Below are 23,070 nucleotides of genomic sequence, written 5' to 3'. Positions count from 1 at the left end.
AACATACCTCACTCACACTCAGTTCAGCACTTAGTGAACAAAGGCACCCACATCTTTCACATCCCAGGTCGGTGCATTGAGCACGGCCATTTCCTTTCCTTTAAAGTGAGAATTCATCTCTTGCTTCAGAACGCAGGAAGAACATTCTCTCAACAGACCACAAATGGAATAAGAATAACAGATTTCATCTTCAATACCCCGTGCCTCGATTCTCCAGGCAGGAAATGCTTTCCTTCCCACAAATACCCTAATTACTGAAGTTCAAGGAACACTGTTCTGTGTTTGGTTCTTGAAAAAGGAATAACAGAAGAATCAAAACACAGATGAGCAGAGCAGGGCTCACAGGCCAGCCTGGGTGTTCTCACTGCATAGAAGCTGTGAGAACAGCAGCAGGGGTGCACTTCTCTTCTATCCCATCAGTTTTTTTAGACAACTCAGCACTTCAGCTGCTTCCCAGCACCATCAGCCCCAGCAACCTTACTTGTGCACCACATGAGGTCAATTTAAATAACTTCTGTGCTTAAGTGGTGTAGGTGGCACACACTGAGGTACCAGCAGCCCTTAGAAACTTCCTTTCAGAGCTGGAGTCAAGGGTGGCTTTTTAACAACAGGCTCCTCAAGCTAAGCTCAGCAATCCGTGTTACAAGGCAGATCTTTGTGGCTAACTTGACTCATGGTGGATTATTACTAGGAATGTTTTACTGCGAGAACATTGACAACCCAGTTAGCTAACTGGGCTGGCTAGTGTGCAGTTAAAAGGCTTTGCAGAGTTGAGCACAGGCCAAGAAAGGAAGGGCTTTCATAAAAACATACACTGATGAAAATTTCTGACACTCAGGGAACCTAATAGAAAACCACACAGTAAGCACTGCTGCCTCCCGATACACTGCAAGTCTCTTGGAGCACCTGTGTCCTGAGCTGCAACAGAGCAGGCATGGGCAAAAAGCCTTCATCCACAGAGCTCTCCGATGCTAGCAGAATAGCATGCAATACCTATTGTGAATCAGCACACAAGCCCCACTGTGAATTCAGCTCAAGTCCTGGGGACCACTGGACTTCAGCTGCCAGACTTACCCTTGCAGAAAAGGATACCACGCTGTCACACCTACCTTTCTTGGTGATATCTAGTTGAATTTTCACAGTTTCATATAAGTGGCAGTAGTGATGGTGAAGATTACACGAATATACACCTGCATCACTCTCTGCAACATCTAGTAGAGGAGAGAAGAGAGGACAAGTGGAACGTTTCATGCTGAGCCAACTACTTTTGTCATTTATGCTATGCAACAAATGCTTGCACCGAAGCAAAAAGACATTTGCAAAGCTTAGGGATAAAAGAGAAAGATCCTGTTTAGTACCTTTGATCACCAGTGAGAAGTTGCCATCCGTAAATGCATTCTGGGGCATTAATATCCTCCCTTGGTTGTAGGAGCTGTAGACACGCTGATTTCCTGCTGAGTACATGTCACACAGCCTCTCCATCTTGTTATCTCCATAGTAGGTGCTGTACACATCCCAGTGCACCACACGCTGGCGGTCATTCAGACGGTCCTGAGTCCACACCATGCGGTAACTCTTGCAGGGCAGGACAGCCTGTGACCCCCGTGTAGCACTGATGTTTAACACTGACACTACAACGCTGTCTGGGTTTGAGGCATCAGCTGGGACTGAGGGCAAGGAGCAAAGAAAGAATGAAGTTATCACATTAATGGCACGTAAAGAAGGGACTGGAGTGAGATTAGGTCCTGTCATACAATCTCTACACCCAAAAGAAAACCATCTGAAAGAAAGTAACTTTCAGGACCAACACAGAGCTCTCTAATGGAGAAATACAATAAATAAATGATTTTTTTTATTTTTTTTTTAAGTTAAAAATCACCGATTTCAGTCAGCAAAAAAAATGTCTGTTATCAGGATCCTAAATCTGACCTGCCATACCTACCCTTTCCCAGTCCTAATGCTCAGTTAGATCAGTGTTTAGAGGTACTATTTCATGATGTGCATGGCTGGTGCCTACAGAAGTTACCCATGAAAGCCCCATCCCATGGACTCCGATTTCATAACACCATATTTCTTCTTATGATGACAAAAACCCATGTAGCTTACAAAGATGTCACTCACCTGAATATAAATAAACAACAGAACCTGTTAAAGCAGAAAAAAAAAAGAATGTCAAAATTAAAGCAGCCAAAAAATAAAATAAAATACAAATGCACTCCTGGTCAGCCACCATCTCCTCTGTTATTATTCCATCTGTTGTTCTTAACATACTTATTTAACATGGGTATTGTGGTTAAGCCCAGAGACTCCGACCTTGCTTAATGCTTGCTGCATGGGAGTAGGAGTACTCTAACACAAAGATAAGTGCTCTATCTTGCCACAAAGGACAGTCAATGAGCAGAGATAAGAACCAACAACAGCCCTGGCCCGGGCTCACCATTCATATCCAACTCCTACATAACTGATAGGGGGGTTAATTCCATCCAAGGAATCAAATCCCTGGATGCTGCAGGATGCCTTGACGGCCCATCAGGCTGGGAGTGATGCAACGTGGCTGTTCTGCTTTGCACTTGTGGCACACATTGCTGCCAGACACACACACTGCAAGCAAGCTCCCCAGCGTGCCTCCTGCTCACATTCCTGGTCTGCACAGTTGACCATCAATGCTCTGGAAGCAACCACAACTCTCTCCAACTCGCGTGACTCAGACATACGCAGGAAGAACTCTGTCAAAATGAACTGGTGGCTTTGTTTCTGCATCCCTCTGGCCCCATCCCTCCTGCTTTTTGTGTAGGAGGGGTCTGAGAGGTCTCTGGGCATCATGCTTGAAGAGCATAAATTGGACTCCCAACACAGTGACATCATTCATCTCTCTAACCAGTCAAGTCCAAGCGGGTTCAAACAGGATAACTGGCTGTTTTGTCCTGCTAATGTCAATGGCACAATGTCCTCCTGACAAAGGCTGCATTTTTTTTTTCAGCCACGGAATTTATTCCTTTCAAAATAACATAAAAAACATAGATCAGGGCTATTTTAACACCATCAGTGCACGGGCTGAGAATAAACTCTGTTTCTTTTCCTATCACAAAATACTGGGCCAGTGGCACCAGAGAACAAAAGTGAGCAGCACTCTCTGTTGAGCTGCCAGCTCAAAGACACTCCAAACGTAAGGAATTCTTTCTACGTTTGTAATCTCAGCATCATAAAGAAAACAAATTCCTTGGACAGAGCCTGTACAGCTCTGGATGTAAGAAAAGACATCCTACTGAGACATTATAACCCCATTATTTGACGGTGTCTGCTAATAGGCTGCAAAATACCTGGTGGTAAAATACAAGGAGCTGCCAGCCTCTGCCAGCACTGCCCACGTGCCAGAGCTGGTGGCATCTGCAGAGTGACAAGGGAACAGAGCAGCATCACAACATGCGTGGCAGCTTGCGTGCTAGGAAGTGAGCTGGCTGGCTGCACAGCCAGTGCTTCCAGAGCTTTGCTTTAATGCTCATTGACTGCAAGCTGATTTGGTGCTGCAGAAACATCCTCTTCTGGCTGAGCAGCAGGAATGCATTTACTTCCCTCCTTTCCTCTTGCACGTTAATGTAAAAAACACGGAGCCCAAATGCAGCACCATAAACCTAACAACTGACAGACATCCCTCTAAGCCTTTCCACCGTGCTCTGCTCAGCAGCCTGTCCTTCTGCTTCCGCACCTTGTGCAGGGCTGTGCTGGCCCTGCTGGCATGGCAAGGACCATCCCACCCTCTCTGCCCCATCCATGGGGGCCAGGTTGGCTGCTGGGGTTCTGGGATCCTTCCGGGAGTGCCCCTCAGTGACCAGGGGACATTGCTTCTTTATAGGAAAAGGGAAAAGCATCTGTTGAAGCCTTGCCTGCCTCTTACCATCCTCCCAATTTTGACTTGTTGGGCGCTGCCACACAAAGATGGCCCTGGGTGACTGTCACTAGAACAAAGCCTATGCAAGATGCTGGCCTGATGAAGCCCAGCAGCCAGCAGCTGAAGCTCTAGAGGCAACAGAAGGGAAAAGGCACGTTGCAGGCTTTACAAGAGCCATGGGAACTCCACAACACAAAGAAAGCAGAACCGATTGTGATGATTCCCCATCAACGTTGGAAATCTGAACGCATACACTGAGTTATTTGAGATGGCTGTAAGTGAAATAGCTTATAAATCAAAGGAGTCTGGAATGCCTCTGATCTCTTATATGCCTGGAGAAAAAGGAATTTAAAACAACTGGTTTTTAATAAACTGGACACAGAGCAGTAGTTAAATGTGATATGAGATTTGCTCTGCTATGTGAGACCCAAATTGCATTCCAGAGAAAGACATGTCCCCCCCAGCCTGCTTTCAAAGTTATTGTTTGTGTAACACGATTGCTACTGAAGATAATCAGCAATATAAGCATAAACCAGCAAAATTAACAGCTTATGAGCTACAGGAGTGGGACAGACTGGAAGCAGTTATATTGGTGAGTCACTGCCCAATCTGCAAGTATAAAATCAAGGATTATTTATGCACCTGATGGAAGCTCATTCTTTTGTGCTCATGGGACTCCGGCAGCTTCAAAACCACCAAATACCTGAAGAGTTGGTAACTCTGGCAGCTTTCACTTTTAAATTTCCAGTTCTGTGTGGGGGATAATAGCTTTGACCTCTCTCTGCGTGATATAGTTAAGAAAAAAAAAGAGACAGACATTCATGTGCTATCCCCTGACTTGTTCTCTGCAGCCTCAGCATGCCTCTCAGTAGGATCCCCAAGGTATTCTGCTGCTCCCACAATATAAGAAGAGGAAAGCAGCCTGCGAGTTTCCTAATCCCTTGTAAAAGGCAGGGCCAGCTCTTACTGCTTGAATCCCTGCCACTTTCATAGTAAAGAATTAGGCCACAAAAACTGCAAGCAAACGACAAGTAAAAGCCTCAGGCTCTGAAAGACATCTTACACACTTGGGGATCTCGAGGCTCTGTCCTCAGAGCAGTTCAAACAGAAATCTGCCCCCTGAGTCTTGCCTGAACAAGAGCACAGCTCCTCTTCTCCCAGAGACAGCTGCTGGCAGAGGCAAAGCCTCTGTGCTAATGAAACCAAGTTCCTGTCTCACACTGAAGAATCCCAGCACAGAAAAAGGAACAGCAAACACTGTAGGCAGCAGCCTGAGTGCCAAGTGGCACTCGTGCTCCATGGGACACGGTAGGGGCTTTGCCACTGATGCCAGAGGCTCCATCCTGACTCTTCAGGGAGCTGACACAGTGCCTAGGAGGCCATGATGGTTTAGAACACAGTCACACCAAGGTGACATCTACACAAATGAGCTCAGCACTGTTGTTGCGGCCACCTTTTCAACACACAGGCCAGTAGCCAGAAGTACCCCCTGGGCCCATCTCAAACACTCAGAGATGGAAGATGGCGAGCAGTAAAGTTCCTTGTCTAAACAAAGTCTTCCCTGCAAAGCCAACCAATGGCCGAGCCAAGCTTTGAACTGGACTTCTATCTAAGCCTCTGTTCTTGTTTATTTTTAAAGCTTGCTGGGACAAGATTCTCACCAGCTGAGCATACTGCTTTCAAAGATGCCTGCACCGGAGCCGCTGGCCGCCCACCCAGCCCCAACCATCCCTGCACCTCACTGCAGGTAGCAACGTGCTGTGAGTTGGCAAAAAGCAAGAATGTGCTGCCTCAGCAGAAAGGAAGAAGCTTCCTGTCTGGACAAGAAACCAAATCACACCTTGGCCACCACACAGCCAGGATCCCGCGCAGATCTGCCCTGACTTCCTTGCAGACAGCTCGGATATTAGCTCAGCTTTGTAAACCCTTTTCTGGTTCGTGTACTTGACGTTGGCTCCAGGCCCGTGGAATAGTTTGCAGAGCCATTCCAAACACAGAGCTGTTCCTCCTAGCAAGATATTAACACTTGAGGGTGTGGTTTTTCTCCAAGCAGGATCATCTCAGCAAACACAGAGATGGAGGTTTCCTCCCTTCTCTCATTACGCTAACCTGATCTGGGTGGGTACAGCAGCACACAGCATCATGGCTCCCTGGCGTCTGGATAAGTTCTCTCTCCAAAATACACCCAAAGATGTCCGTGAGAGATCGTCCATCCTGTGGTGGGATACTGCTGGCTGTGTGCTGTGCAGCAAACCAACCTGCTGTTCCTGCCCCAGGCACTGCTAACACGCTCAGCCACACTGGGAAGCAGCTGGACTGGTTGGTGCTTCTCCTCCTGCTCCCAGCTTAAACCCCCCCCAACCCCAGTGGTACTTTTCTGAGCCACTATAACCCTTCTGTCCCTATGACTGATTCCACCTCCTAACCCTTGCCTTTAGACATCACAACATTGGGGATGATTTGACATGAGCACTACATTAAATGGGGACCAAAGTGAGAACTCAACTCTGTACACTGAGGAATTTCGAGAGGCTCAGGTGGAAAGCCACAGCCTTTCATTAAGGGCTGTGAGAAGCAGCAGGGTCACTGCTCCCCAAAAAGCTCATGCTCCTCACTTCCTACTGTCAGCACCTGGAAAGAGGTCTCTCCATGCTGTTCTTTGAGCTGTAATTCCTCCTTGCACACAGGTGCCTTCCTTAGACCCCAAGGTCTTGCAAAGGTAGATTTGCTGTGGTTTTACAATTTATCCTCATGTCTTCTCCTGCCTTCCAAGCATTACTGACTGAGGTCTCTCTGCTCAGTTTGGAGTCAGGCTCTCAGGACACTGCAGCTGTTTTCAGCCCCTACAGAAAACTATGGTAGAGGAAAAAGTACAAGTCACTCTGTTCCTGTGCGTTCATCATTCTTCATCCCTCTCTTGTAGCTTAATGTCTAAGTGAATTCCTATCTGTCTTTATGCTGACAGGGAACAAAAACTTTCATTTGTGCCTCCATCCTGAATGCACACACATATCAGCTGTTTCTGCCTCTTCCAAAGTATAAAATAGCCTTGGACCCCATAACTCTAACTATCCAAGATTTACAGTACTCTCCTTTAAGCTTACTGCTTTTGAATTTACACTTAAAATAACTGACAGGGAGAAATAAATTGCACAAACACGCTGGAATGAAGCAGCACTTAACCTCAAGTATTTCTCCATTCTTTCCCTTCCTCTCGAAAAAGCCTGAGAACTCCATAAATCTTTCCCCTCGCAGACCCAAACCCAGCTAAACAAGGAACCTGAGCAAAATCTAACAGAGATAACAGTTCAAAATCCCTCCAACCTCCAGCCCCGTCCTCTGCAGCTGAAACAGAAACAAGTAACATCACACCGACCAGCTAGGAGCTTACTTTGCTGAAGCAAAAGCTGCCACAGGAGGAGTTTTGCTAGTTGCTCCATTCCTTCAGCTTCTCCGTGTGTCCGTCCCTCTTGAAAAACAAGTTGAAGACTTTAAAAAAAAAAACTTGTTTTTTTTTTTTTTTGCTAACTGGAAAACACTATGACCTCATCAATTCACATCCACAAAGCTGTGGACAGCAGCTCATATTCTGCAGTTACTCCACCTACAAGTCCTGACTCCCCACCTCCCCACTGCTCTCCCCCACGCTCACACTCCACCTCCTTCCTTTCCATAGCTCTCCCTGCTCAGTGACTACAAACACCCACTCCTCTCCTTCCCCTCCCTCTGGGACCTTCTGATCTGTCCGACTTTGATGTACAACTGTTATCGGGTATGGTTGGTCCCACACAGCTCTGGGCTCTAGAAACAAATCTTTCTCCCTTTCCCCTGAGGATGGAACTAATTTTCCTTGTGCTTTACTTGATCCAGCTGTTCCTCCCTTTGTTTGACACTCGTCCAGCTGTCTGCTCGAGACGATTTATTCTGTTGCCTTCAGTGGTTTTTTGATCTTTGTCTCCTCATCTGGTTTTACTTTAAGCTCAAGTCTCAGGAGACAACCTAGAAAACAACGTTTACTCTGTCGTGTGATTTGTAAGCAAGGACTTAATGGCAACTATCTCAGCAAGAGGGTAATAATGGCAAAGACTGGATACATAGGAGCTTAGGGTAGTGCAGGCAGAGAAGCCTAGAACACAACCAAAGCCCCAGACCACTGCAACACGGGGAACAGGATTTGCTGTCAGACCTGAACACAGAAGGCTTGGGTGAACAATTCCATCACTGAGAACGCAGTTGATTTTGCTGTAGTTGGTAAAATACATTGAGTTGGAGTATTCACCATCCAGCTCCGTGAGGCACCATGGCTCTGAGAGGCTCAGGCACTGCTCTAGGCCAAGCACATAGTTCCATCTCCATCTGCCCCTGAGCAATCCCAACAGCTCAACCCATGCAGGTGATCAAATGAACCTGAAAGAGTCTTTTAATGCAAGACTTGCAGGAAAACAACATGCCTAGACATTCAGGAGACAGTGCAAGTGCTGCTAATAGATGTTAAAATACAGCAAACTTCTCTGTTTGCTCTTATTATGATGTAAGATTGCTGTTGTTTGTGGTTAGCAGTGTTTAGCAAATTTAACTATACAATCAAATTAGTCATCAAGTGGAAAATTTGGGGGAAAGGGACACTTATGAGTGATTTTACGATTCCAGCTGTAAAACAGAGCTAAATATACGTGGGATTCTCATATGAGAGCTTAAAAATAAAACCTAAACCTTCCCATGGCACTCATGGAGAGAAACTTAATTGCCCCACTTGCATTTTTCCATGCTGACATTGGTCTGCTCCATCTATTTACCCTATCCCAGAGAGGGCTGTGCTTAAGGAAAGAGGAGGGCATTATCCTTCCAACCAAAACCTTAATAAACATCTGAATGCTCTGCAACAAGAGTAGCACTGCGAGCAGCCAGACTAAATCAGACCAGAAGTCCATCCAGTGTAGCGTCCTCTCCAGCAGCAGATGGAACCAGACGCTTCCAAGACATTCCAAGAAACTGGAGCTATTATTGTTATTAAATAATTTGACCACGAACAAAGCTTGCATTAACCCCAGCATGGCTTCATACTGTCCAAAACAGACCCAGATTACAATTGATTTGTTTCCAGAGAAACATTCTAAAACCATCATTAGGTAAGATCCCCACGAAATTTCACTGCAAACTTCAACTCTTACACATTTCTATTCAATGGGGAGTTGGGGGTAATTAGACACAAACAGTCACTCACAGTGCAAGCTCCCACGCTCCCCAGATGAGCTGTGTCAATAGCCTGGATGCTCACACATCCAGTCCAACTGCAACCTAAACACACAGGCTTACTCTTTACAAGCCTCAGATACCTGCATGATAATTCCATAAGCACCTGCATGCAGCACAGTCTGCTGCACATGCCCAAAATCAAAGCTTGCTGCCAGTTGTCAGGCATCACAGCTAACACTTCAATGACCGACAGAAGCTCAGAGCAGCCTGGTGGCAGCACCAGCCTTCCTGTAGCCTGTCAGGCCAGGCAGTAGGGCTGAGGCTCAGATCCGACAGCTGCATCACCACAGCAGAGCCTGGGAAGCATTTGGCAGGGAGACAAGAAGCTGCTCCCATTGTGCAGGCAGCAAGCACAGCACCCTGTCCTTCCCTCCATCCCTCCCAGCACTGCAACCTCAGGTTGCTTTCCCACCTCTCTGCCCCCACCCTTGGCACTGTGGAGGTTTCTGGCTCTTCTTGCCCGCCTGCTGGGATGGATGCAGAGCGCTGTGGTTGCTGCTGTCACGAATTGGCTATTTCCTGGCTGAAGGAAGCCAAGTTCAGGCCAAACCCACTGCAGCCTCCTGAAGAAAACAGTCCAGTGGAAAGAAGGAGGAACAGCTTCTCTGGGGTTCACGAGAGGAGTAAAGGGACACAGATTCCTGCCCTTTCCTCACTCATTCTGTGCAGTCTCCGGTCTGCCCTTTGTTCCTAGAGCTGCACCAACACTGCCCCATCAGGTGCTGAGTGTTTAATGTGATTCTCCATGGAAATCAGGCTAAGGGACTCTGGTCAGGCAGTGGTATTTTGGGTATTGATTCTCAAAACAAGCAGCATCCCTTCACTGCCCACTGCAGCACAGCCTGCTGCTGTCTGCCTCACCACAAAGCCTGTCCGAAGTGAGCAGCTCATCCATGTGTGGGGAAGGTATACGGGAGGCTTTGCAACTGGGAGCTCTGCACCTGCTGTGCTCACTGCAGGTCAGGCAAGCAGGGAGAAAGGCTCTTCTGTTCCAGTCACCCCTATTTCACCTAGAAATGCTGGTGACTCAGGTGGAAAAAAGCCCTGCCCAAAGGCAGATTAATTGGCTTGTGGGAAGCAGTAATGAGCAAGCCACATCTGCCAGGCACTTTGCTGTTCCTGATCCCTTCCGTTTGAACATTTTTGTTTTCTGTGCCTGCAGGCTGCACTGAAAGACCTCCCAGTACATCTGGCCTGAGCACCAGTCCAGAAAGCTGAGCAAATATCAGGTCTGATGCAAAGAGGTGCCCTCCATCCTTTCTTGTCATTTTGAGAGCCATTAAACTTGACTTGAGTCACTTCCACAGCTATAAGTACGTATAATGCATTGAAAAGGAATGCCAGGATTAAGGCTCTGTTGACACAAACTACAGCACAAGGACTTACATGCATGATCTGTCAATGCTCCATGTCTGTATTCCCAGCAACTTCCCTACATCTTCTCTAAATGTGAAACATATCATACCACGCTACAATCAAAGGAAAAGGGAACAGCTCTTCCCAAAAGTAAAAACAAGGATAATTTTTTAAATGGAAAGTAGCACGGAAAGCTACAGCTTGGGAAAAGAGTGCTGACAGGTACAGGGGCAAAACCAGCATGGATCCTGCCAAGCCAAAAGCACAGAGTTCTGCATGGAAGCAGCAAAAGAGGGAGAGGCAGGGATAGTGCAGTTGGAGGTTCCAGTTTTGGGGCAGAGGAACCTTCAGAGCTGCCTGCTAATGAAAAAGAGCAACATAACACAGAGCCACATGAATTACCAGAGGGTATGCACTTCCCGGGAGGCTTCATTTGGTTGCAAAGCTTTTCTTATTAAAATAAATCTTTCAGCTGCAATGAATCCCGTAAACAAGGCTGAAATAATCCAACTTGCAGCAAGAGCTGTGAACTAAAAGGACAAAACTGAGAGCCAACCACAATGACAGGGCTGTCAACTGAAGCCTGTCATTATCCCAGCGATATAACGAGCAGCATCTCTCTTACACACCCAGCAATACAATGTTTATCCTCTGTTCCCTTGCTGTAAACGCTTGTGCCCCTGATTTGCATTCTCCTAAGACCGTGTTCAGGATGACAAGTTGAGAGTCTGGCCAGATGTTTCTCTGCTTTGTTTTATTTCACTGGAGACCACTTTATCCCCAGCCTGTGTTATCCACCACCAAACCAACAGCTGAGGCAAACGCACAGCACAAGAAAGGCAGATCTCTGCCACCCTCCTACTAAGTACATACAAAGCAGTTTTGTAACAGTCAATAGCTTCACTTGTATAGCATCCCTCAAACAACCAACTTCCAGCAAGGAGAAAGATGAAGTCCACAAACCCACCACGTTGTAATCTCTGCAATGCTCTGTGCAAGCATTTCTGAAGCAAAATGAGAGGGCTGCCCAGGAGCAGTACATGTTACCCTGTCATTTGCAGGCAATTCCTCAGCTTCTGCCTGTCTCAGCTCTCCAACCGAAAAGCTCCATCTCCCTTTGTGCCAAATGCACTGGAGCATAAATTCATTGATGTGATGTGATGCAGCAGTAATAGAGATCTTCCAGGTATGTAAGGTATTTAGGCAGATGGAATCTTAAGAGGATTTTGATCTTCTGCTTAACTGCACTGAGCTTTGCTCTTTGCCAAGCATACACCTTGATATGCACTAAGGAAGAGTTCAACTTTAGCAACTCCAAGCAAACTGCTCTTAGCAAACAGATGTGTGCCTATGCCTATGTGTGTTCCTAAACTGCTCTAAGTGGGACTGCCCAGGTAAGAGGGGGAGAGCTCTGTGTGCACCCTTTGCTGTCTCCGCAGCTCAGAGGCTCCCGTCGTCCTGCATCTTTGGATGCCACTATATTTAAACTCTCCTTTTTGTTGGAAAGCTGTCAGCTGCAGATTCCTGGGATTCATCTCAAAACCATTAATATGAACCAGTTACAAAAACAGAGAAATTGCCCAGGAAACCAACCGATTTTTTTTTTTTTCCTTTTCTTTCCAGACTGAAAACTGAAGATTATTTTTTCCAAGATAAAAATGTGCTTTGGCGATTCTTCCATAACATGAAACCCAAAAGGCTGGGTTTGGTGCGGGGAGAAAAGACAAATGGATTTCTGTGCCCCAGAAGCTATCAGAGCCAGATAACCAGCAAGCTCAAATCAGCAAGCTTGTATGAACTACCATGGAGCTATATTTACATCCACTCAGAGCCTCTCTCATCAAACCCCCAGTTCCACAAACACTTCAAGACCTATCAGATCATGAATCCTGCTGCTAGCAAGCTTTAGGTAGTAGTGACATTAATTTATCGCTTCCATTAAAAGAAAAGAATGTAGGCAGAGTCTCCCTGCCTTCACCTTTTCTTTCCTGTTCATCTCACACAGCTCTGCTTCACCAGATGGCTTTTCTGGTGCTGAACAGATTTGCCAACAGATATAATGTTTCATGCCATTCACAGCCTGTGAAAATCACTGTCAAAAACCTGTAAACAACAAATCCTTTTGACAGTGCTTTTGAATCAGTGTCAAGTTTCACACTCTTCCAAACAAGCACCTGAATCCCATGCAGTTAGGCTAAATCCTAATTAAATGCCCATAGATTAATAAACATTTTAACCGAATTGTTTTGTTGGTTTTCTTCTTTTATTTTTAAAGATATTTGAGTGCATCCCCATCCCCCTCAATCTCAGCAGGCCAAGGCTTTGTCTAAGGTATCTCATTGAGGGAGGACTTGAGCACTAGCCTCAATCAGGAAAAAAAAAACCAAGCAAGCAGGGAAATCAGAATAGAAACAGAGCACCCTCTCATTCTGTGTTTGCAAGGGTCTTTTTGTTGGTGGCACCACACTTGTGCTCATTTGCTGACAGGGCAGGCTGGGTACACAGCACAGGCAGCTCCTCATAGGAAAAGTTTGCAGTCTAAACAGACAGGAGCAGCAGCAAGACGCACAACACAAAAGGAAATGACTCACCCACGCTTGCACAGCAGATCAGTGGCAGAATTAGGAATACAGCCCAGACCGGCTGCATTAGTACCTCAGTCTGTAGACTGTGCTGCCTCTGTCCTCACGGAGAGCCTAGAAAACCCTGGCACTATGTGAGGGCTCACTGCACAGAAGACTGATGAGGACGCAGAGTGAAGGGCAGAGTTGGACAAAATCTTTCCTGTCTTTCAGCTCTGGAAAACTTCAGCGATACACAGAGCTCTGAGGCAGAATGCATTCGAGTAGGACTGTAATTTTTAACTTCAAAACTGCCCATAGCATCCCTCTTACCTCTCTCTTTTTGCAGCACTCTGATTCCCCAAGGTAAACCACACTCATTACTACCTGCTGCCTCTTCTCACAACACAGCAGGAAAAATAAATTGTTGTTGTTACTGGTTTGTTGGGTTTTTTTGAACACACAAAGTACCTAACTATCTCTCAGCCTATGGAGAGCCAGTAGTGCCTTCAACACATTGGTATTAGCTCAAAAAATCACATGAACCATGAAGTTCCTGAGGGGATGGAAAAACATGCAAATCTAAATTGGAGTTACCATCAATCATAACTTCAAGAGCTGGCTCTGTGCACATTTATGCATCTGTTCATCTTCCCTTAAGGTTCACAGCAGCAGCCAGCAACTGTGTGCTGCTGGGAATCGGGCAGGGGGGGGTTCACAGCCCCCAAGGTGCTATCACTTGCATCTCCATGCCCCTAGATCTGTGCAGAAAAACCACTTTCCCCAAAATTCACTTATTGATATCAAGTGCCTGAGACAGAAGGGCATCCAACCTATGACATGGGACTGAGTCAGCCGCATGGGAGCCGTGGTTCTGTAGAGTCTTCACTTTTTCAAACCTACCCTGAAACCACTAAGCCCTCTCTAGGGGACAGATACTTAGAGCAGGTCCAATTTGGCAGATGGCAGACAGCACTGAGAATCAGGAGGAAATAACAGAGGGATCTAATCACCCCTTTGAACATTTATTTAGCCAGTGTGTTTGTCTTCAGAAAAGTGAGAGAAGGCAGCAGCTGAGATAAGCAGCATTCCACCAAGCTGTTACTCATCCCTATAGACAAAGCTCCAGAATTTTCCATATTTCAGAAAAAAGAGGCACCAGACAGGCAGTCCTGGGTCTCACTTTTCAGTTCAGTAGCACACCCACGTAAAAAGACCTTCACTTTGCCCACTTCTTCATTCCAGATCTCAAGGCACTTCACAGGGAAGCCACTAACCCTACACAAAAGGAAGAAGGAAATGAGGAAGAGATGGGAGAACTAACTGGTCCATGGGACACAGAACATTCTGAAGTCCCATGTCACTGTCCATCCTCCTGCTCAGTCACAGCAGGCTCTGACAAGGAACCTACCAAGAACAAACTAAAAGCAATCGCTCACAAGCAGTGCTGACACAGTGCCACAGGAGATGACTGAACAGAGAGCCTTTTCCAGAGCAGCTCCCCAGCAATCTCCTCCCCAGGCAACAGTAAGTCAGGTTCCTCTAACATGAGAAAAGCTTAAGCCACAAGCACACAGCACGTGTTTCTGTGAAGAACCATAAAGTTCTCAGAGTAGTCAGGGAAACAGGCACATTTAGCTATTTATGTCACTTTGTGTCCCCTTTCTGACCACCAGCACTGAGCTTCAACCACATCTCTCAGTCCCTGTCTACATGGGAACAGCATTCTGGCACTAAGAGCTTTGGAAGGAGAACTCCAGGCCCCACACTAATTGCAGCCCATCTGCTGCACCCGCCTAAAATAATTAAGCAGTGCAATCCCAGGCACAGCATCTTATTTTGAGATCAGAAATGACTGGGAAAGAGTGGAAAAATTAATAGGTTGGCTCCGAAAAGGGCGCTCAAAGGTTGCTTCCCAGAGAGTTGTAATATCTACCTCAGATTCACAGGCCATTTCATTTGAAATAAAAACACTTGGGCTGAAAGGAGGTTCCTTTGTGTAATACAGTATAATCCTGCTGCCAAATTTAGATGCACGAGCATGGAGCTTGGCCAACTTGTAAGGGTAGTCTATGCAAGCTGTGTATTTACTCTAGATCAACCCAAGTGCCCAGAACTTTAACTAAAGAAAACAGGGTGAAAACAGGGTGCTGCTTTAGAAACAAGCTGTCCTGAGAATGTTCCTGCATACAAACCTACCTGACTGAACCAGCATTGCTGCTTCTATCCAGACACCTGAGTGTTGTACTACATCACCCATTTAGAGTTCCCCTCCAACACAAGCACAAGGTAGAAATAAGTGTTCCAGTTACTTAAAACTTGCAGCCCTACTCCAGAAGCAGCTGTCTCTACTCTGAAAACTAGAAACATGTTTTTATTTGCTCTCCTTCCTACTCCCCAGCCTCACTTCGTAATCAGTAATCACAGAGATAGTACTGCACCCAAGGCAGAAATAATGACATTGGGCTTTTCTGCTTGCTTCCTTTCCATAGTCCCAGGTTTTTGCATAAAGTACATGTGAGGAAAAGGCTTTCCTGCCTTCCCGAGGGCAAAAACACTCTTCCTTTCCCCAAGGAACAGGTGATGTTATCAGAAGTAGGACACATTTCTCTCTGCCCTACCTTCCGATGGGCCTACAGCACAATTTCTTACAGATGGCAGGATGCTGTTAATACACGTCATTCTTCCACATCATAAGCCAGTAAAATTAAGACCGACAGTTCTCTGGAGGATGCTCATTCAGACCTAAGAAAAACAACAGAAAAGACAGTACAGTAACTGAAACAATAAGAATGGTGAGGGAAGCCAAGCCAAGGCCTACCAGGTCTGAGTGACCAGTCATAGATTCTGACTTCAGGCCATGCCTGGTGATTCTGCTGCTGGGCAGCCTCCTGAGGGCTGCTCCGTGAAGAACAGCCAGCTGCCTCAGAGCTGAGAGCAGCAAACCCTTTTGGTCACAAGAGGAAACAGCTCTGAGTCAAAAGCACCCAGGGAAATGTGCCAGTGAGTAACACAGTGCCATTTACACACAGTCACACTGCTGACTTCAACTGTTCTAGCCACTTTTACTACCTTTTATTTTGGCACGTTCCTCTATAACTGCTTATCTTCAGATTTAACCATTTCCTCACTGGCTGGTAAGAAGTTCAACCAGAAGCATCCTGCCATGGATTGTCAATTCCCTTAAATTAAACCCAACAATTTCCAAGCTATCAGTTTTTTCAACTGATACACCAACTCCTTATGCAGGACTCAACATCCTTGTCTGAACCAATCACTCTGCAGCAGTTGTGGTGCAGTGCTGGCAGATGCTGAGAGGCTCCCAAAGCATCCAGTCCTCTCTAGACCTGAACACACCAAAAGCAATGACACTCCTTCAACAAAACAGCTTCCCAAACCCCACCAAGTCCTGCTTATTGAACAAGTGTAAAAACAACATTCAGTTATTTTTGACCAGTATTTAATACTATGCTTTTACTGTAAACAAGATTTTAACCACATTTCCTAAGACAACGAGGCACATATAGATACACAATCCCAACTGTCCATTCAATTTTCTTCTTCCTGTTACTTTGTACCACCTATTCTGGCTATATTTGAGAGCAGTGAAGAAGTCTTACAGTTTTATAGTTCTTAGCAGTTTTGTGGGATTTAGAAACACATCACAAGGAAGATGCCCAGGGAAGTGGTGGAGTCCCAGACCCTGGAGGGGTTCAAGAAAGGGCAGCTTTGACACCGAGGGGCATGGTTTAGTGGGCATGGTGGGGATGGGTTTACATTTGGACTCGATTATGTTAAGAGTTCTTTTCCAACCTTAATGATTCTGTGACTCTATGCATTAGTGACCACGCAGTAATCATGACTACAGAACTCAGTCTTATTTCAGGGAACTGAAAGAAGTGGAGTATCAGATGTTCTTAAGTTCTATGACTCATAGAACTCCTTGTTTCTATTCTGTTCCCCTGTCTTACAGGGAAAGGCAAGCAAGAATAGATGCCTCCACAGTTAAGCCAGTACACTGCTTAAAAGTAGCTCAGATGTCTGCAAGAGCTACAGTTATTGAATTCTTTCTTTCCTACACCAGCAGAGACAGCAAAACCTACTCTTCAGAACCATTTGAGCTCTGCAAAGTGAAAGGCTCCAGGTAAAGCACAGAGTGCTGCTATTTTTGGAGAGTAACTGACCAGACTCAGCCCCAGCAAACCCAAACCAGGATGTTTTCACAGTCTGAACAGAAATGCCAGCAGCAGAACAGCATGAGTGATGTAAAGACGTAATTTCAGTTATCCACAGGTGCTGTTTGCAAGATCAGTAAGATCACTTCAGCCAGATTCTGAGCTAGTGTAGACAAGGGTGGTATATTACCTTTGGAAGACAGGGACTGGGGTTCACATCCACCAAAGCAGAGCTGGCTTTGTACTTTGAAAAGAACAGGGTCAGTTAGTTAAAGAGGCCAAAGTACATACACCAATTTACCCTGGGTAATGTTGTAACAGTGCCCCTTTAATGCTAGTGTTAGCTCACCACAGTAAAGGTTCCTTGTTTCTGCTTAGGAATTACCAAGCAATCTCAGTCAGTTAGGTAACAGCAAGAGCGAAGTCCAATCACACTCTGAAAGGTGTTTTGTACACCACATACCCAGAAACATTGGGCTAACAGCTCCTCATGTTCATAAGGCCACTCCTGAAACTACTAATGGAAGAAAGAAAAACACCTGCAATGCAGACAGGAAAAGGACCTGAGCTTCCCAGAGCCATGGCATATTCAAAAATCCTTCTATGTCCAGAAACAACTAGAAAACTTCAGGAATTCATACAGATACAACTGAGCAATGCACTTTTTCCCAGAGCATACGCCTTAAAATGCATCTAATTCCTACCCTAGTGAGAAACATCACTACAGATGTCATGGAGACAACTGAAATCTCAAGTTTGCCAGCAGTCATTATTTTCTTGTACTACAAGGAGATGGTATTTCTGTCACACGTTCATTGGAAGCCTGCAGTCATTGTGTTACTGGGTCCTGACTTTTCCAAAAGGGAGAACATCCATTGCTTACATCTTTCAATGTCGTGCTCTGGCTTGGAGAAACCAATTTCAGAACTTTCAGCCCTTCTGAAATCAGCTGTTTTAGAGCCAACTCATGTCAGCACAAACTGATTGCTGTGACAAAACTACCAAACTGGGTTTTCTACGCTGCTAACTGAGTTTGCTGTCTGTACTCAAGTCTATGCAATCCAAGATCTGGGGGTGTGAGCATAATTGGTTTCATATTCCAATTTTGAAGGATCTTTCCAGACAAAGAGCTGTCATGCAGTCTCAAATATGAAATTTCCATCCCCACTGGATATCTCCAATCTCTGCAGCGCAGAGCAGGAATTCCTCAAGTAATCTCATGCTTACTTTCAACCACTTCCTCTCAGAACAGCAGAATATCAAGGAGATGGAGCCTTAAAGCCAAACCTTTCCTGTTTCAGCCTTTTTTCTACTGCAGCCACACACACGTGTATGCACACATTTGCTAACTGTGCAGGTACACTGGTACACACAAATTCTGGGGCAGAACAGCAACTCACAACAAAACTCTATGAGTAGTATACTACAGCAAAAAGGAATGCAGCATTTGTGTGATTAATACTGGTAGTAACTCCCGCAGGTAGAAGTCAGACAATTTTGTAAATCACACAGTAGTCCCATCAACACGAGGTTGCTTAATTAAGTCTAATAGATGTAAAAGTAATGACTGCACTTCACAGGCTGTCATTTGGAGGACGGGATGACTACTCAGACAGCATAGCATTCAGTAAGCTACTTTACTTAGTGGAGACTTGCAATTTACCACAGAAGTGTCCTAATATCATCACCATCACAGCACAGAAGTTAACTTGCAATTATTACTATTTCAGTAATTCTCTTTTCTAATTACTAGCCCAGTATTAAAATAAATAAGAGAAGGTAGCAGTGGTGAATGAAAAAGGCAGTCTTATTCCACCTGTGTACATCCTGTCCTATTGGTCTTGATAAAAAGCAAATGGAGCATATTTAAAGCACAAAGAAGGAATTTCCTTTTAGTTCTCTGATAAAAACTGCCTACTGTTAGCATATGTCTTGGATCTATTAAATGTGTTAACCACCTGATTCTACAGGACTCCAATACAGTTCTCAGCAAGTCGGTAGTTCTCCACCAAGAATAATCAATTTTTAACTGTGTGTGACACAAGTGCCCCCCTTCTTTACAATACATACATGAAGATCCAGCCAGCTGCCAACTTCTGCATTCACTGCCATGAGTTTCAGAAGCTTTGAATTGACTGCCACCTAGCGACATCAGCAGCAGGAAGCCTCAGAAACACTTCCCATGTGATGCCTGGAGTCACCTGTCCTTCCAACACTGCAATTAAACTGTACCTTGTAGCAATGAGTTCCACACAACATTTTTTCTCTGTTTCATTTTAGTCAAGCTTCCTGCTGCCAGTCAATAAAAGCAAACACATTTTCAGGTTAGCTTTCCTGTGCACTGAAGGATGAAGAGCCCATAGGAGCTCACCTTCCCCTTTCTCAGAAGCCAGTCCACCCCATCAGAGCTCATCGAGACCGAAAGTGACTTCCAAATCTTATCACACACGGAAAAAGGTTAAGAGAAATCTGCATACTTAAATATTTCTTTTAATTACAATTACATGTGAAAACTCATTACAAGTATTTCTATCGCTTGGAACTTCTCAGGAATATCTTGGGTGTTTGCCATCCTGCAGGAGGACTTTTCAAACCAGCTCTTTTCCAGATGCGCTCCAAATCTTTCTCAAATTTTACCTAAAACAGAGGAAGAAGAAAGAGAGAGAGAATGGCAACATCTCAGAGGCAACGCTCAAGCATTCAGACACTGCTCAAGTGCCACACAGAGGATCTACATAAAATGTGCAAAACCAAGTATCAAATTACAGTGAGCCATAGGAGAGGCATTTAAAATGCACAAGGATCCTGGTAGCATTGTTTTAAAAACACTATGACAGCAAAACTGAAGATAGAAATTGAAACTGTAAGAGAATTAAGAGGTTTTCTCATCAAAGAGTGCTCAAAATTACTTCCCACAAGTGTGCAGAAACTGAAGAACAGTTAACCCCATTTAAAGAGGCATCTATGCAAGGTGAAAGTTAACAAAGAATTATCTGAACTATATCACAGCAGACTGCCAAAAGGCAGCACTGAATGAGAGTATCCACAACTTGAATGAAGGCCAACGTCTTCATGCATCCTTTCTACTAAAGGAAGAAAAGGGTTCTATATAAAAACAATAATAAAAGTCAATAGGATGGTCTCCCCCTACAGCAGCTCTGTAGAAGTATGTGAGGATATGAGCAAGACAAGTAAGAAATTAAGATTAAACCAATCTTCCTGATGTAACATAGGCATGTGAATTAATCCTCCACACAAACACAATTTCTTCCCCATTAGTCACACCTCTTTATAAGCTACTCACACCTGGTAACTATCACACACACCTGGTTACAAGCACAGAAATATACTGCATTAGTTTCTGAGGATGTACAGGTAAAAAACAAACAGCAAATCAGCCAACACTACTGGGCAGGTAGATCCTGAATTCATTTAGGCTGAATTTCTCAGAGCTGCTAATGTTTTTCCCTACGTTAATTCCACCTAAAATCCAACACCTGAACAAAGGGCAGTTTGGGAAGGGTGTGCACCTACACCAAGACGTTCCCTTTAAGCCGACCTTACCTGCCGTTTCTTCTTGCGCCCTTCCTTTATCCTCCTTCTCACAAACTTCCTTCTCTTCAACAGCTTCTTGAATTTGTGTCGATTCATTTTCCGTCTGCGGATCTTCAACACGTTCTTACACTGCAGCGTGTTGTTTGGTGTTCCTTCCCCTTCCTCCACGTCAGCTCCCTCATCAGATGGAGGACAGTCATATCTCTGGACAGGCCCAGAGCCCACTTCTTCCTGAGCAATACTGACCTCTGCTCTAGGAAGGGAGTATCTAACTGTCAGCCAGCTTTCTAAGGGGCTGATGGAAAGCTTTCTGGGGACCAACATCTCTTCCAGTTCAGGCTCCAGCACGTGCCACCGCTGAGGCTGGGCTCCATTCTTATTAGGTGGCTGTGTGCAATAGTTCACAGATGTAGAATGACAGCAAAGAAAGGAAGACACCGACCTCGGCAGAAAGTGCCCTTTGAGAAGAAACAAATTGCACTTAGGAGGCAGAATTTTCTAGGAATATCTTCACAAAAGCTAGCACAGCTCAAGCAGCACCAGAAAGCTCAGTCGTAATAATAAAGGAAACCGCATACAAGCATTTAAATTCCTATCATAAAAGCAAAGAAGGATTTCTTTTAATGTGACCCCAACCATTCCACAACAATTCCATCTGCCAAAATCACATTACATCTCATGGCATTTTACTGTGCGAGCTGTACAACTAATCAGGAACAGCTGTGAACTGTTCCCTGCTGCTAAGAAACCTCCCCTGAAGAGGACTACAGCTACGTGGGACGGACAGCACAGCCACATATATTCACACTGCACAACCAACAGCCTCCCCACCCTCACTGCTCGCTGGAAAAGAGATTCCTAGGAGCCCCATTACCCCCAAAAGACAAATAGAAATGCGCTCACCTGCGACTCGTGAAGCCTTCAGCAGCCGGGAAGTAAGCTGTGATAGCAACATTTTTTTCCCCACTTCATTCAGTCTACCAGATCTGGTAGTGACTGTTAAAGTAAAAGCATTTATAAAATGAGGCAAGTGTGCCATTGCTACTTGAAAAAAACACTCTGAAATGTAACCCCAACCCTCTAAGCGTTCTCGTTTTACCAATTCCACTCTGCTGGACGTGACAGGCCCACAAACCCTGAGGTAGCTGAGTTTCAGAGATAACGGATGCAGCTTTTGTTATTTCAGATTTAAAAAGAAGTCACCTCCAACCCAAGCCCCACTCGCACATTCCCGCCCAGCTCAGCACTACGGCGTTATTACCACAGCAAGAAGTGGAACGCGGACACCCGCGGTCCTCAAGCTGTGAAGAACCGCACGGCTGCTCGACCTCACCGAGGACCGGTACCGAGCCCACAGCCTCTCTGCAACCCCAGACAGCGAGACTGGCAGCTCCCGTGGCACAGCTCTCACCACACCCGAACCAGGGCCTGAGCGGCAACCCCGAGCCTCCCCTCGCGCCGGCGGGCCGCCATCACTCACCATCCCCGCCCACTTCCGCCCCAACTTCCGGTGCCCGCCAACACAGCGCCACCTACCGACGCCCGCCAGAACAACCGTGGTGAGGAGAGCGCCCCAGGGAGATGGCGGCCGTGGGAGCTGTGTTGCAAAACGCCCAACCGCTGCGCCCATAAAAAGCATTTGTAATGCCTCTGTTGCACACAGACCCCATTCTCCCCTCAGCCTCTCCTTCTCCCCTGCTCACACGCAGATTCCCCCTCGGATCCAAACCAACAGCAGTCCGTGTCGATGAGCCATTTGTGCACTCAGAGGGAAAGTCAGCAGGGAAGGGAAGCGCAGCCCTTTGCTCACCTGCCCGGGCACGGCAGCACCTCCCAAACAGAGGTCAGACACGGCGTGCTCCAACAGCTGCAGCAGGGAGACACGTCCCGGTCACCTCAGAGGCAGGGAAAGGCCGCCGGGCACCTCTCCCTCTGTGCCCTCAGATGTATCTGCAGGTGGCTGCTGTCCAGGAACAGCCACGCCTGCTTCTCCAGCTTCACCTCTTGTCTTTCTGGGTACGAGAACCGCCATCTTGGCACAGCATGAAAGGCCTCGTCAGCTGGCATAGGGAGGCCAGCCCAGCACTTCAAAGAACACCTTGCTTTTATCCTTCCCTCAGCCAGAACACCGAGATCTTCTCACCAGCCGCTTTTGGTATTTCAGACCAGAAAAAGGGGTCTGCCTCAGCTTCAGGTGTGCTCCCCACACATGAAACCATTGCCGCCTCCTTCAGGTTAGACCTCCTGCCTGAACACACAGCTGTCTGGTCAGAAAACA

General features: G+C 46.0%; 2 protein-coding genes across 7 annotated transcripts in view; both read right to left on the bottom strand.

Annotated features, from left to right (window-relative positions):
* Positions 1-17,500, bottom strand: part of MXRA8 (matrix remodeling associated 8) — a 28,827-nt gene extending 11,327 nt beyond the window's left edge. Inside the window, exons 1-5 of one of the 2 annotated variants that reach the window (XM_015296820.4) lie at positions 15,884-17,500; positions 15,684-15,807; positions 2,122-2,145; positions 1,359-1,667; positions 1,110-1,211 (exon numbers count right to left, since the gene is read on the bottom strand). In XM_015296820.4, coding sequence (XP_015152306.1) covers positions 1,110-1,211; positions 1,359-1,667; positions 2,122-2,145; positions 15,684-15,744 — 496 coding nt within the window. In that variant the 5' untranslated portion in view covers positions 15,745-15,807; positions 15,884-17,500. Of the gene's footprint in view, positions 1-1,109; positions 1,212-1,358; positions 1,668-2,121; positions 2,146-7,280; positions 7,462-15,683; positions 15,808-15,883 lie in introns of those variants that run through there. The other variant, NM_204636.3, reaches the window with a different exon arrangement.
* A 2,207-nt stretch (positions 17,501-19,707) lies between these two features.
* AURKAIP1 (aurora kinase A interacting protein 1) lies at positions 19,708-22,833 on the bottom strand. Of its 5 annotated transcripts, none has more exons than XM_040651154.2 (4): positions 22,603-22,833; positions 21,696-21,788; positions 20,802-21,250; positions 19,708-19,874 (listed from the first exon to the last, which is right to left on the bottom strand). In XM_040651154.2, the coding sequence occupies exons 2-4, from the start codon at positions 21,745-21,747 to the stop codon at positions 19,767-19,769; spliced, it is 609 nt and encodes a 202-aa protein (XP_040507088.1). In that variant the 5' UTR covers positions 21,748-21,788; positions 22,603-22,833; the 3' UTR covers positions 19,708-19,766.
* Positions 22,834-23,070: the final 237 nt, after the last annotated feature.

The sequence above is a fragment of the Gallus gallus genome, chromosome 21 (assembly GCF_016699485.2).
Source record: "Gallus gallus isolate bGalGal1 chromosome 21, bGalGal1.mat.broiler.GRCg7b, whole genome shotgun sequence".
In the NCBI taxonomy this organism is placed as follows: domain Eukaryota; kingdom Metazoa; phylum Chordata; class Aves; order Galliformes; family Phasianidae; genus Gallus; species Gallus gallus.
This window is presented reverse-complemented; position numbering and strand designations above follow the sequence as displayed.